A 14,612-nucleotide genomic window follows, 5' to 3' on the forward strand; every position below is an offset into this window, starting at 1 on the left:
GTTTCTATCCACGGTACTAGGCACAGGGTCAGTGCTCAGTCATCACTTGGCTGTGCCCGGACAAGAGAGAAGGGTTGCCTTGTGCCACCTCTGCTCCAGACCCATCAGCACTCCTATTTTTTTGGAATAAAGTCCAGACTCCTAGTTTCTGATTCATTTCCAAGATTGCAGTTTTTCCTTGGGTTGAGAATAGAGAGAAAATTGTGTTAGGGTGTGTAGAAATAATGTAACGGAGTTCACACTCCTGTGGGAAGGAATGGCTTTAGAGAAGATTGAGGAAATCATGAAAGGAAGAAGGAATAAGAGTGGGGAGTAGTTCCTATAATACCATCTTCAGTTTTGACCTATTCAACACTTTTATTGGTAACTTGCAGAAATGATATTCTTAGGAAATTTTTTAAAACTTCGTTTTTTTGTGTGTTGGCGGGGTGGGGGATAATTAGGTTTATTTGTTTGTTTATTCTTAGAGGAAGTACTAGGGATTCAACGCAGGACCTCTTGCATGCTGAGCATGCGCTCTACTGCTTGAGCTATACCCTCCCCCACAAAAGTAACTTAGTTTTGAATAGAGCTTCTTCATACCCATTATTTCCAGCTGCTTTATGACACAGCCAGGGGCACATGGGAAGGTGAAGCAGACTCAGAAGGCCGTGACTTCCCAGGCGCCACAGGTGGAGGCCATCTGTCAGACCCTGCCTCCTAAACGCCAGACCCAGCGCTGGGAGAATAAATGACAAAGTCAAAGTTCAGGCTTACCTGGACAAGATGACATGAATGAAAGAATGACAGTGGCAATAAATTAATGTCACACATTGGTATTTTTAAATTTTTACAACTTTGGTATGGGGAAGATGCCTGGCTAGCCGTTCTAAGGAAGAAAAGATATTGCCAGCTTAATTTCAAGTTTACTGTGAGCCAGGAGTCGGGTGGGGCTGCTTAAAAAGCAACACGAGTCCTCACAGCACCAGTGGACTAGCCCTGCTGTGCCTGCTCTTTTCATTCCTAAGTGTTGTGTTGATCTGGGGACCAGGATTCCGTGAACGGCTTTGTAAAACCCGAGAGCAGCTGCAGGAGGACTGTACCGCTGGTCCAGGGGCAGGAGCACGTCTGAGTGATTGAGAGCAAGGGCAGAAAGTGGATGCACAGTGCTAGGAGCCTGGGCTCTGGCACTGACCTCCCCCCAGCCCACCCCCCCAACACGCGTGCACACGCGCGCGCGCACACACACACACACACACACACACACACCTGGGGTCCTTGGGCAGTAGCTCCTTCAGACTCAGTAGGCTCCATTTTTGCAAAGCAGAACCTCTAATAGTATCAGCCTCACAGAATACCCGGGTGGGTTAAATGACACAGTGTTGATGGAAGTGCTCAACACTGCCTGGCCCATGGTCACTGTTCTCTGCAGGTCAGCTCTCCACATCACCAGGGGATCTGGAACGCGACGTCCGAGGGCCACTGAGCACTTGGGTTTAGGGGAGGTGTTCAGATGTAGGGGAGAGAATCAACTTGGTTACTGCTGCTGTAGAGGAAGCAGTTCCCACCAATGAGTCATGGTTCCAGGGAGAAAATCAGGCCGTAATTTAATAGTAGTAATGATAAAGGTCATGGTGTTCCGACTGAACAGGCTGAAGCAGAGCTGTCTTGTCTCTGGGTCAGGTCTTAGAGGGCAGTAAATTCCTGAACATGGGAATAAAGGAATCTGAGGATGGACTTGCCAGGAATGCTATAAAAAAGTATTTGTGCATTGATTGGAAGATGAAACTAGACAGCTCCTGAAGAGCCCTCCAGCCCTAAGGGGTGAGAAGAACACTTCCTGCAGTTCAGGAAGAGGGCTTCTGGGCAAGAAAGACCTCGGTAAACATTCCAATTCACATAGCTTTGCAACCACGGTCACTACTTATTTTAACTCTCTGAGTAGTTTTCTCATCTGTAAAGTAATTACAGCGCCTGCTGCTCCACAAATTCATCTAGAAGCTTAAATGAAAGCACCTAGAATAACTCTGGACACACTTTAAATATTTCTGAATCTTTTTTCTTTTTGTAAGTACACTTTTTTTTTGAAGCATAGTGTACTTAACAGTAAACAAATCCTAAAGGTATCATTCAATGAATTTTTACAAAATAGACACGCCTGTGTAACCACCACCTAGATCAGGAAATAGAGCATTATCAGTACCCCAAAAGCTCCCCTTGTGTCTCCTTCCAATGTTAACTGTTAACTGTTGTTGGTATTAAGAAATAAAAGAACCTAATTCTGGGTTTTGAAGGTTATCTCTGGAAACCTTCCTTGTGCTGATTTTTGTGCACTGCTGTAATGACCAACAGGTATGAACAGCGATGGCTTACCCTGGCCATGGTGCAACCTGTAAGGTGTGGTTCTTTAAATTTAGTCCTGAAGAGCAGGATCTGGGGGCATTGAAGAAATGTTGATGAGGTGACGTTTATTTTCAAGGGAACATTTTCATTCTGTGTTTTCTGATAGGGCCCACAGTAGGAGGTCACTTGAAGATAAAACACTGGATGTTGGATTGGAGAGAAGAGGACACTTTTTAACTTTTCTTTTCTGTTTGCCTTAGCCTGACGAAGACTTGTTCAACCCAGACTACGTGGAGGTTGATCGCATCTTGGAGGTGGCCCACACAAAGGATGCAGAAACAGGAGAGGTGGGTATTTTGCCATTCTGACTACCTTAATATGTCTTCCCTTCTTGCTTCATATTTTGCTTGTTTTGTTAACATGTGGTCTTTGTTTTCATGGCTTTTGTGTGCTGTATTGTAGGGAGGTTTTCATAGGGCAGTCAGTGTAGGACGGACTCCTTGGATCCAGTAGAAAGAATATCAGTTTCTCTCCTGTTTCCCACCAGGAAGTGACACATTACCTGGTGAAGTGGTGCTCGCTGCCTTACGAGGAAAGCACGTGGGAGCTGGAGGAAGACGTGGACCCTGCAAAAGTTAAAGAATTCGAATCTCTGCAAGTTCTCCCTGAAATTAAGCACGTGGTAATGTATCCGTGTCACTCTTGGCACCTCTTATAATGTATAATTTTAGGGCCTTGGCAATCCTGGATGTCTGTGGGCTGAGCTCCCAAGTGGTTTCTCTGTCTCTTACTACCTGTGGTTCAGAGTATGTTTCTCCCCAAATTACACTTTATTAGCACTCAGGTCAGCTTAGGTCTGGACTCTACTTTGACGTATGTGACATTTAAGAAGCTTGAACATGAGCTTTGATTTCTTGGTATATGGCTGTTAGATGGAGTTAGTAAGATAGAAGGAGTAAGAAATACCTGGCTTGGGAAAGAAGCTTAGTAAGTTGTTAATAATCTTTCTTGTTTTCTACTTCTTATCTCTTGCTCTATCGGTGATCTCTTTTCTTTGGTTTTATCCTTTGCTTTTACTCAATTGGAATGTTCTTAAAGGGGAGAACTATCCTTTATCTATGGATCCCTGGGACTTCACAGAGAAACCATAGGTTTTCAGTATATGTTTGTTGAGTTGGTTTGTTTTTCTGACTCTGGATTATTACTACCAAGCTGCAAAAGTGTGGGCCTGTTTCTCTTCTTCATTAATTGCTTGAAATTTCTTAGAGGTGTTCTTAGTTTAATCTGGCAAAATCTAGAAAATACAGAGCCTACACATTAGTCAGAGATAGTGATGCAGTCTATAGCCAGCTTTAGGACAGTGTTTTTTTTTTTTTTGAGATTTCCCGCTTTCCCCATCATCACCCTGAGTCCCTCTCCGTGCTGCGTTCCTGAAATGTCATGCTCTGTGTCTTGTGCTCTCTGCTTTCCCCCAAGGAGCGGCCTGCTTCAGACTCCTGGCAGAAGCTGGAGAAGTCTCGAGAGTATAAGAACAGCAACCAGCTCCGGGAGTACCAGCTGGAGGGGATGAACTGGCTTCTTTTTAACTGGTACAACAGGTGCGGAGCCAGAACCAGTCTTGTCTTCGCGGATGGTTCTTCTCCCAAATGTGTATGCCTCCAGGGGGACTGTGGCTTAGCCCACTTAGGGTGGCGGCAGCAGAGTGGTGAGAGAGTGCCACGTGGCCGTCAGGTCAATGTGGGGATCTTTGCACATCAGGCGTTACCAGGACTTTATGTCACGTGTTTCTTCAGCCAAAAGGAATGGTCTTTAGACATCACTGACTTTGCCCTTTTATTCCTTCGCCAGTCTAACCAAAACGTTAGGCTCAACATAGATGAAACAAAACCCGAAAGATCCTTTAAAGCTGGTTTTTTGGGGTTTTTTTTTTTTTTAATCTCCAAGTCTGTAGCAGAAATTGTCTCTAAAGGGGAATGGCTCTGGATTGTAGCCCCAGCTCTGCTGTTGGTGGGCCATGGTGGTCTAGACTTGTAATGTCATACTCTGTTTTCAGCTCTTCGTGCTTTAGTTCCTGTGAGAAGCTGGAATGAAACAGATGAAATTTAAGAAAGATGGGTTAAGATTTTCTTAACATTCTAGAGTGGTACCACCTAGTACTGATTTTAAAGACAGCACGTAGGGGAACACACTTCAAGCTGGGACTGTGGAGACCCGTGTTCTAGCATTGTCCCTGCCACTTCATCACAGTGTGACTCAGGGCACAGCTCACTGAAGCGTTCCAGGTCTGGGGTTGCCCACCTGAACAGTGAGGAGTGAGACTGGACAGGGACCACACTCTTCAAGGGTCACAGCTCTGTGCAGTCTGTGATTCTGGGTCACTGGAGAGACCAGTGATTTTACTCTTATATGGAATTTAGTGTGGGTTAAAAGTCTGTCCTTTGATAACACAAGTGATAGACAATGAGAACCATGTAACTTTTGTTTTTATTTTTGCCTTGGCTTCCATGAAGTTTGTCAGGTACAGAAACTGGCTTAGGTTTGCGGCATTTTTCTTTCTCCTTGTCTCACTATTATTTTAATTTTTAGTACTTTTAGTTTATATTTAAGTGGGCCTGTTTGGTGTGTTTTCTCACAAGTTGCTGTAATTCCTTTTTGAAAGTAGACAGGGTATGAATAATGATAATAAAAACTTGCCTCAGTTGCATCTCTGGAAAATGCTGATAAAGCCTTCACCAATGACCTTACAGGTCAAGGTGTGCTTCTGAAGTATGTTTTTTAGTTAAAACCAATCTCTGCCTCTTTCCTGTATTGATGATGAATTATCTGTATTTCTTACTGTCTGCAGAAAAAACTGCATTTTGGCTGATGAGATGGGCCTAGGGAAAACCATCCAGTCCATCACATTCCTTTCAGAAATATTCCTCAGGGGAATCCACGGCCCCTTCCTCATCATCGCCCCGCTCTCCACCATCACTAACTGGGAGCGGGAGTTCCGGACGTGGACCGAGATGAATGCCATTGTGTACCACGGCAGCCAGATCAGCAGGCAGATGATCCAGCAGTATGAGATGGTGTACAGAGATGCACAGGTGAGCCTTCTGCATCTCAGAGTGCCCCGGGGAGAGCCCGATGTCATAGTTCAGAACAGTCTTTCTGTCCCTCGTCTTCCAAAGTTTCACATCCTGGGTTACTGTTGACTTACTCTGTAGAGTCACATGTTTATCGAGGCAGACTTTTACTCCTCCCTGGTAGTTTAACTTACGATAAAACAGAACTGGAGGGCATGCTTTCCATTCTTTGCCATTTACCAGAGACTCTTTTTAAGACGTTGAAATTTTGGCTTCTTGTGTTGGCTTATGAAGTTGCTTTTACGTGGAGGAGATTTTGGTGGGATTTTTGTGTGCTCAGTGAAGAAAGTGAGCAGAAGAATTCATGTATGAAGGAAGGGTTCTCAGCCAGGGAGTCTGAAGAGAGAGGAGGTTAACGGATTTGACAGGGAAAGATAAAGAGAAAACAGGATTCAGATTGTTAATTCTATTGTTCTAGCACAATAGAATTTTTTAAAAGTTTTTGTTAAGTATAATCACTTTGCTGAATATGCTCGTATGCTTGTCCTGAGCACTGGCTTTTATAATTAAGTAAGGTGAAAATTAAATGAATTCCAGCAGAGGAAAGGCTGTGCCCTCCCCAGAGGTTTCAGAGACAGAGAAGACACTTGGAAGGTGTGCTCCAGCATGATACAGCTCTGCTCTTACAGTGTGACAGCAACACTAAGACAGGCTGAAGGACAGCAGTGTGTCCTGCCTCGTGGCACTTACCCCAGGTGAATCAGGATCATGACTTTGAATCTGTGCTAGAACCCAAGCTACAATGTGAAACTAATCATACCTGAAAGTAACAAAGAGGGTTTCCTCGGGCATTCAAGCTGTGCATGGTCTAGACCAACTCCTGGCTGGAAATGTGTGAATCAACACCCACCCGCTTCCCTCATCAGGACAAGTAATAAACAAAAAGCTTCCTTGCTTGGCCTTCCGTACTGCTCATCTGTCTCACTTTTGTGAGGGTACGTGCCCTCTTGCTTTTGTTCCACTGTTATAGTGGGGTCTCTCTCATCTGTATAGCTAGTTCATTCTTGTATTCTCTCTCTTCTCAAATGACAAAGACAGCGCTTATTAAAGTGCTGCCTCTTCTAATGCAGCTGGTAACCCATTGGCTGGATTCTCTAGCCATGTGTAAAGCTCTGCCTTTGGTTGTGTCATTCTCAGGGAAACCCCCTGTCAGGAGTCTTCAAGTTCCATGTCGTCATTACAACATTTGAGATGATCCTGGCAGACTGCCCCGAGCTGAAGAAGATTCACTGGAGCTGTGTGATCATTGATGAAGCCCACAGACTGAAGAATAGGAACTGCAAACTTCTGGAGGGTCTAAAGCTCATGGCCCTGGTGAGAACTGGCAAGCTCTCTCCGTAAACACAGGCTCCTTCTGTTCACGGCGGAGGAAGCATTCTTTAGCCATCTGCACGCGGCTTACTTGTGCACAGTCTGTTTCCCCGACATTTTCTTTCTGCCCTCTATTGCCATGATAGTGCAGGAATCAAACGTTTTTTTGTTAAGAACTGGGTCAACAATTGGACCTTTGCCACAGATTGATTCCCAGAGAGACCCAGGGGAATCTTAAATACCATGAGATTTGTGACCTACAAATGTAAGATGTTTTGGCTTGTTTCCAGGTCCCTGAATGATCTGGTACAAAGATGATGGCCTTTAACATTACTGCCTTGGCATAGTGCCTAGTATGTGGCAGGCAGGCGCTCAGTAATACTGAATGAATGAATGGTTGCTTTAACTAACATGAAACTGCTGCAGAGCTCAGGGATATGAAGGGAAGGTTGAAGTGTTTATTAACTGAATACCTATGACGTGTTGTCACCCTATTTTGTCATAAAAGCAAAATAGAATTGCTCCAAACTGAGCTTCATTTTCCCACCCAAACTGCTGTTTTTGGCGGCTCAGACCCTGTTGATCACGTGCTGTGAATCTGTGCAGGAACACAAGGTGCTGCTCACGGGGACCCCCTTGCAGAACTCGGTGGAGGAGCTCTTCAGTCTGCTCAACTTCCTGGAGCCGTCACAGTTTCCTTCAGAGACTGCTTTCTTGGAGGAGTTTGGAGATCTGAAAACAGAGGAGCAGGTAACTCGGGGCCTGAAGGATTTGAGGATTATCTTCATCATCAAGGGAAAACAGTCACTGTGGGGACAGAAGTTAGCAAGTCCTCACGTCCCTGGGAAAATGTGCATTGCCTCCTTAATTTATTTGTCTGTGTTGAAGAGGGTAAACTGATTATTAGCAGTTCTTATTACTCCAAAGGATAAATGAATCAACATCCAAAATACCTTATATCCGGACTCTTGCCTTCACTGATCTCATACATAAGTTCAGTATTTTGTTCATCGCTCTGGCCTTAGGCATGCTTCTGTCCTCCTCTGCTTCCCTCAGCCTTTGTCTCTCCTCATAAATCATCTGCAGCATGTTTCCAGGCTCGTTTTCTTGAGGACAGCAAAATACACAGGTAGTAAGGAAAAGAAGACAAACGTTTACTAGAGTAGTTGGTAAGTCCAGTTTTGTCCAAATTGACTGAATTTTCAAAGATCTAGTCCTGAGTCTAGCTTCTTGGACTCAAAGCTGATTCAAAACAAACCGACATTAATAAATATGTATCTACCATGAGTAGAAATCTCAACTAGACATTACAGGAATAAGGCAGGCAAGTTTAAATGCCATAAGAGAAACAAATAATAGAATGGAGGACTTTAAAGAGAGGGCAGTCACATCTCTTTGGGAATTAGGAGAGGCTTCATGGAGAGAGTACAGCTTGGGATGGACTTCAGGGTGGGTAAGTTCTCATTAGGGGGAGAGGGAAGAGATGGTTATGACTTTGCATAAGAGAAAACAATCTCAGCATAATCAGCCACAGAATTTATTCAGTAGTAGGGAATCGTCGGGTTGAGCTGGAAACAGGACGGATGAATTGTGGAGTATGAAGCCAGAGGAGTTTAGCATTAAATTGTGGGAAGATCTTGAAAGGCAGGTTGGAAAATGTGGTAGGTATTCGAGAAGAATGCAAGGCTTTGCTTGCTGGAATGACATAATTAGTTCTGCTACATTAGTCTAGCAGTGGTGTGAGAGTGGGTTGGGGCAGAGAATGTGGGAACTGAGAAGGTTTGGGAATTTCTCTAACAGATGTCAAGAGTACACTCTGTGGTTCCAGTCTGTTTCTACTTCTGTGGCGAGTCAGACTTTGAGAGCAGTGAATAATCAAACTTAATTCTACTTCTTTACGTTTGCAGTGTCTGTTGATCTTTCAAAAGCTAGCTCCAACCCTCTCTCCATTTTTGGACCATTAGAAATGCATCCTCCTCTCCCGTTGCACTTATTTTGTGGTATGCATTTTTTCTTCTTCCTAGACAGTGACCTCCTTGAGGACAAGGCCCACATCTTCTCCAGAGTTGTGTTTGTTGTATTGACCAGCACAGTGTCTTGTATGTAGTATACTCTAAATGATTCAAGGTATGAACCAAGTGAAGGGCAAAAGCTGAACCCAGCACATGGCAGACTGGCATTTATCCCTATCTTTACCAGTTACCTGGCTGTGTCTTTCCTCTTTGGGTTCTTGTATAGTAATTCCTTATCCATCTGGGGGATTATATCCCCAAATACCGTGGTTGGTAAAATAAAGCTCTTGTTAAATGGGTTAGATTTAAGATTGGGGTTAGTTAGGAGAAAACCACAAAAATGGCACTTAATGTCTATACATTTTAATGGAGGTACAGGGGATTGAACCCAGGACCTCAGGCATACTAGGCATTCACCTGACCACTGAGCTATTCCCTCGCCCCTAAATGGCTATACATTTTAAATCACAGTAAATAAAAGTTCTAGAAAGCATTTGGTTACAAAGTAAATCATATTCATCATTGTTTAAAACCAGTTCCAGTAAGTAACTCTTCTAAATCATGCTCTATGAATGACTCTGTATTTCATCTGGATGCATTGGTACAGCCCACAAGTTATTTATGCAAAATCTGCCCCTTTTAAAAATTTTGAACAGCTCTTTATGACTTGAAACTTGTCTCTTTTCTTTTCTTTTTTCTTTTGCACTTGCATTTGCTCTTATTTTCCCACCAGGATTAATCTTACTGGTATTGTGTTTTAGCTAAGTTTAACTCAGGTGCCTTGACTTTGGATCCCTTCTCTGCCCTCTTGGGAGAGTGGGCAAGTCACCTTGCCGGTGCAGTCAAGCGCGTAGAGATCTGCTGTCCAGGCCTGAGTAGGAGAAGAACAGACAAGTCACAGCAAAGAATACGATCAAGTGCCCCTGAAGTGACAGCTTGCATGACGGAGCAGGAGGGGTCACCTCACCACCTTAACTCTGTACATCGCTGCCCCCAAATGTGTTTGCTGCTGTCGTTATTTAGATGTGGGAGGAACCTGTTTCCAGTCTGCTTCTGCTTTTTTTTTTTTTTTGATATAAATGACATATAACATTATATTAGTTTCATATATATATCATAATGATTCAATATACAGTGTTACAAAATGATCACCGCAGTGTATCATTAACATCCATCACCACACGTAGCTTTAATTTTTTCTTTCTAGTGATGGAGCTTTAAAGATTTACTCTCTTAGCAACTTTCAAATACACAATATAGTATTGTTAACTATAGTCACCTTGCTGTACATTACACCCCCAGGACTAATTTGTTTCATAACCAGAAGTTTGTACCTTTGACCACCTTCATCCATTTTTCACACCCTCTGTTTCTTACTTTGTTCTTTCGGCATCTACTTCCTCTGTAATAGATCACTTGTACCTCTTACCATGGCTTAAAACATTCCTCAGGTAAATTGCTGCACATGCACATGCTACGTGCATGTTAGAGAGAGGTTTGTTTTCTCCATCCTGGAGAATAGGTACTGTCTTTCGTACCTTTCTTCCTTTGTATCTTGTAAGGTCACCACATAGGTTCTCAGTAAGTACTTGCAAATTAAAACCGGATCCCTTTTTTCCTTTCAGTCCTATTATAAGCTCGTCATACTCAGGGATCAGTCATGATCTTTCATTTCATCTACTACCACAGCACTATGATGAGATGCTCAAGAGATTGTAGTGGATGTTGGAATACTTCAATAACCAGTATTGAATCAGGATCAGGACGGGTGAACAGATCTCGTTTTCCTGGACAGGTGAAGAAATTGCAGTCTATCCTAAAACCAATGATGCTTCGGCGGCTGAAAGATGACGTGGAAAAGAACCTTGCTCCCAAGCAAGAGACGATCATTGAGGTAGAGCTGACCAATATCCAGAAAAAGTACTACCGTGCCATCCTGGAGAAGAATTTTTCCTTCCTGACCAAGGGGGCCAATCAGCACAACATGCCCAACCTCATCAACACCATGATGGAGCTGAGAAAATGCTGTAACCACCCCTACCTGATCAATGGTGAGTGGGGCCGTGGGAGCTCAGACCTGGTGTGGGCCTCACGATAGCCGGCGGTGTTGCGTACTGAGTTCCCATGAAGTGCTAGGGTGTGTGTTCTCACCTTTTTGCAGAGTATTAAACTGAGTTTCCAAGAGGTTGATGGATCTGCCTCAGCACTGTAGCCAGTGAGTACACAGAGCCCCATTTTGAACCTACCTCAGCCAGTTCTCTGCCTTAAAGAACATGTCAGAGGCTTTTTTTTTTTTTTTGCAATGAAACTTTTTGATTAAATTTTAAATCCAAATGTGCCTTGGATTTGCTGGTAGCTAGTTTTCCTATCAAGAGGGATCTCTTTTTGTCAGCTTTCTGTGAAGGTTTCTTTCCTTGAGTAAGTCAGCTTGGTATTTCAGATCCTCTCTACTTGGTCAGACTTCCCAGGAAAGCCAAGCACCTGTGTTCACTGCAGGACAGCCCTGCCACGGCTGTAGAGTCCTCCCCTGAGGGCACAGGCCGGGGCGCACACAGCATTGCCTCACTGGACTGTCGGTTCGGGACCTGAGAATTCACTTCCTTTGTCCTAGGCTCTGCCAGGCAGAGAGTAGCTCTTACCCTTATAGTTTGTTCATGGAATAGTTTTGTTTCATTCTTTTTCAGGGGCAGAGGAGAAAATTTTGGAAGACTTCCGGAAAGCTCACAGCCCTGATGCCCCTGACTTTCAGCTGCAGGCCATGATTCAAGCAGCCGGGAAGCTGGTGCTGATTGATAAACTGCTCCCGAAGCTGATTGCTGGTGGCCACAAAGTACTCATCTTCTCCCAGATGGTGCGCTGTCTCGATATCCTGGAAGATTATCTCATCCAGAGAAGGTGAGACTTGTGTCAAAGCTATGTATCAAGTGCTGCGGGCAGTTCCTTTTCTTTGATGCCTTTTTGATTCATTCAGAAATTATGTTTTAACAACAGAGCATTAAAAAAAAAAATAGAGAAAAGGAATCTTCTCTTAAAGATTGCCTAAAATTCAGAGTTGAATCTCATGACCAGGTATACCCAAGTTTAACTGTCTAGAGTGGATTTCCTAGCCTTTGATATGGAACCCTTGCTTTGCTTTAAAAATAAACTTAACATGTTTATTTATATTCTCTTTAATTGGAAGAAACAAAATTCAAGTAACATTACAGAAGGCTAGGAAAATAACATACTTACTTTTTTTTCGGCCTTACTAATGATGAGGGAAATATGTCCTGGAAGGCATCACTATATCAAGTTGCTAAAAGAGCACAAGCTGACAACTCCCCCCGAAAGAATTTGGGGATGTTTTATGTCCTTTTTCAGCCCTGTATCATAAAACCCTCTAAGGTTTTATGATACAGTAGCTATGGCATCCTAATTTATTTTCTTGCTCATACTTCTGTAATTCCTTGAACCTAAGTTCCGTTTCTCATGCAGGCGGAGCCTGTGGTGCTTTGGGGGTTGTGTGGATACTACATTTGTTACACCGTACCTTGCATTTTCAGTCATCGGGATACATTAATGATCTGAAGATGGCAAATAGATTTTTAAAATTTACTCTTAATGGAAAAGACTTTTCAAGATCATAGAAACTATTAGCTAAGGCATTGCTAAGTTTAAAGGAAATCTTTGTTTTTAGATAGTCATCATAGTAAATCTCAATTGTGTTAGATATTCTGATCCTTGAAGATCCTGTTTGTCCTTAAAAAATGTAATTTATAGAAAAAGTGTGAAAGGAAATGACAAATTTAACTATGCATTATGCTGACATCTAACATTACATAAATAATTCTCCAAAATCGGATAAGGCAATAAAAGAATTTCTCAGAACCCTGTATTAAGAGATCTTTAGGTAAAGAATTCTTGAGACTTATATTTTTATTTTGAGGGATATATCAAAGCTAGAAAGCAGTTTCATATTTTATAAATGCACTATAGATGAATTTCCAGAACACTTACTTCTTTTATAAATATATCATCTCACTCTTTGAAATATATACAACTACCAGTTTCCAGTTTTTTTAAAGATTCCCCCCAAATGACTAACAGTATAGTGAACAGACTTTTGCCAAGTACAGATGTCTTAAGTTAGCTCTCTTATATGCTATTTTCCTTATCATTTACTGCTCATTTTGTTTTCAAATTATCTAAGTATTATAGTTTCTCTTGAAAAGAGGAACACATTATAATACCACCACTTGCTCAAGGCTTCCATTCGTACTTGGGCATCTATCTTTTTAGTCTTTTTCCTTTGTGCACACAGATATTTAGTTTTGTTGTTAGTTTGTTTGAACTGGGACCATAGTCTACATTATACTTTGTAAGTCACCTTTTGATTTAACGTATTATGAATTTATTTTCTTTAATTTTTTTTCTACAACATAGTTTTGGGGATCTGCATGACACTCTGTCTTATAGGTTGTTTCCAACTTTTCAGCAGTTTAAGGAACTCTGGGAATATTGCTTTGCATTCATTGTATATGTTTCCAGTTATTTCCTTAGTATAAATTCTGTTGTACATTTTTAAAAGCATTTGATATTTATTTCAACACACCCCCTAGAAAGACATTTTTACTATGCCTTTTAATGTTTATGAGAATGCTTTTTTTCTCCATACTCTAATCAATACTGTTTTTACCTTTTAGTCTTGACTAATTCAGTAAGCCAAAATTATGGTCTCTTATTTTAATTTGTATTTCTTTTCTTTTTCTTTTCTTCTTCCTTTTTTTTTTTTTTTTTTTTTTAATGGAGATACTGGGCATTGAACCCAGGACCTCCTTGTGCAGGCTAAGCATGAACTCTACCACTGAGCTATTCCCTCCCCCTCATATTTCAGATTATTAATGAGAGTGAATATATTTCGTATTTATTAACTGTTTATATTTCTCTTTTGTGCATTGCTTATTCATGTTCTTTCTCCATTTTCTGTTGCTCTTTGCATTTTTCTTTATTAATTTACAAGAATTGCTTATTTAGTTAATACAGTGCAAATACTTTCCCAGTGTTGTTTTTGACTTTTTGATTGTGGCTATGGGTTTTTGTTTATTTTATGTTTAGAAATTTTTAATTTTATAGTGGTCAAATCTCTTAGTCTTAAAATGGCTTTAAATAAATAAGTGCTTATTTATGCTTAAATTTGCTTTATGCTTAAATTAATATCCTTAAAAAGGCTCCTCCCACCTCTCAACTATGCAGTCATATAAATATTCTGAAGTATTTTCTTTCAGTTTTTTTTTTATGGTTTTTTTCACCCCAACTGTGCTTCCAGCAGGGTCTTCTGGCCTTAATATCATCATTGCTTTTCTCTTTCTAATTTAGTTTTTTATTTTCATCAAAGTTATATATACACATAATTTAAAGAGCCAAATTATTCTATTAGACTTATGAAAAATAGCACTTCCTAATACCAACAGGTCCCTCCCAGCTTCCCCCTACCTGAAACATTTACTAAATCTAACTTACAGAATTGTTTAGAATTTCAAAGCCCTTCTGATTCCTGGTCTGTGTATGTGACATGTTTTTTCTCTTTAGAACCCTTAATATATCTTCTTTGTCCCAGAACTGTGAAGTTTTACAGTGAGCTGGGTTTTGTGTGGCATCTGTTGAGTTGGATGCTGAGTAGGTCTTTACCATCTGAAATCTATATTTCTTCAGTTCTGGGGAATTTTCTTGTATTTTCACTTTTATTATTTCTTTCTGTTTTGTTTTCTCTTTGTGGAACTCCTGTATTTATATGTCAGACCTTCTGGACTGTTCACCTGTTTTTCTCTTTGCTCTACTTTCCATCTCACTATATTTTGCT

General features: G+C 41.5%; 1 protein-coding gene across 5 annotated transcripts in view; it reads left to right on the forward strand.

Moving 5' to 3' along the window:
• The window catches only part of CHD6 (chromodomain helicase DNA binding protein 6), a 161,340-nt gene that overhangs the window by 86,399 nt on the left and 60,329 nt on the right, over nt 1–14,612 (forward strand). For all 5 annotated transcript variants that reach the window (XM_064475670.1, XM_010975258.3, XM_031433796.2 and 2 more), the window contains 8 exons: nt 2,583–2,669; nt 2,870–3,004; nt 3,799–3,920; nt 5,168–5,411; nt 6,588–6,764; nt 7,368–7,511; nt 10,569–10,824; nt 11,458–11,668. In XM_064475670.1, coding sequence (XP_064331740.1) covers nt 2,583–2,669; nt 2,870–3,004; nt 3,799–3,920; nt 5,168–5,411; nt 6,588–6,764; nt 7,368–7,511; nt 10,569–10,824; nt 11,458–11,668 — 1,376 coding nt within the window. The remainder of the gene's footprint in view (nt 1–2,582; nt 2,670–2,869; nt 3,005–3,798; nt 3,921–5,167; nt 5,412–6,587; nt 6,765–7,367; nt 7,512–10,568; nt 10,825–11,457; nt 11,669–14,612) is intronic.

Source organism: Camelus dromedarius, chromosome 18, assembly GCF_036321535.1.
Source record: "Camelus dromedarius isolate mCamDro1 chromosome 18, mCamDro1.pat, whole genome shotgun sequence".
Taxonomy (NCBI): domain Eukaryota; kingdom Metazoa; phylum Chordata; class Mammalia; order Artiodactyla; family Camelidae; genus Camelus; species Camelus dromedarius.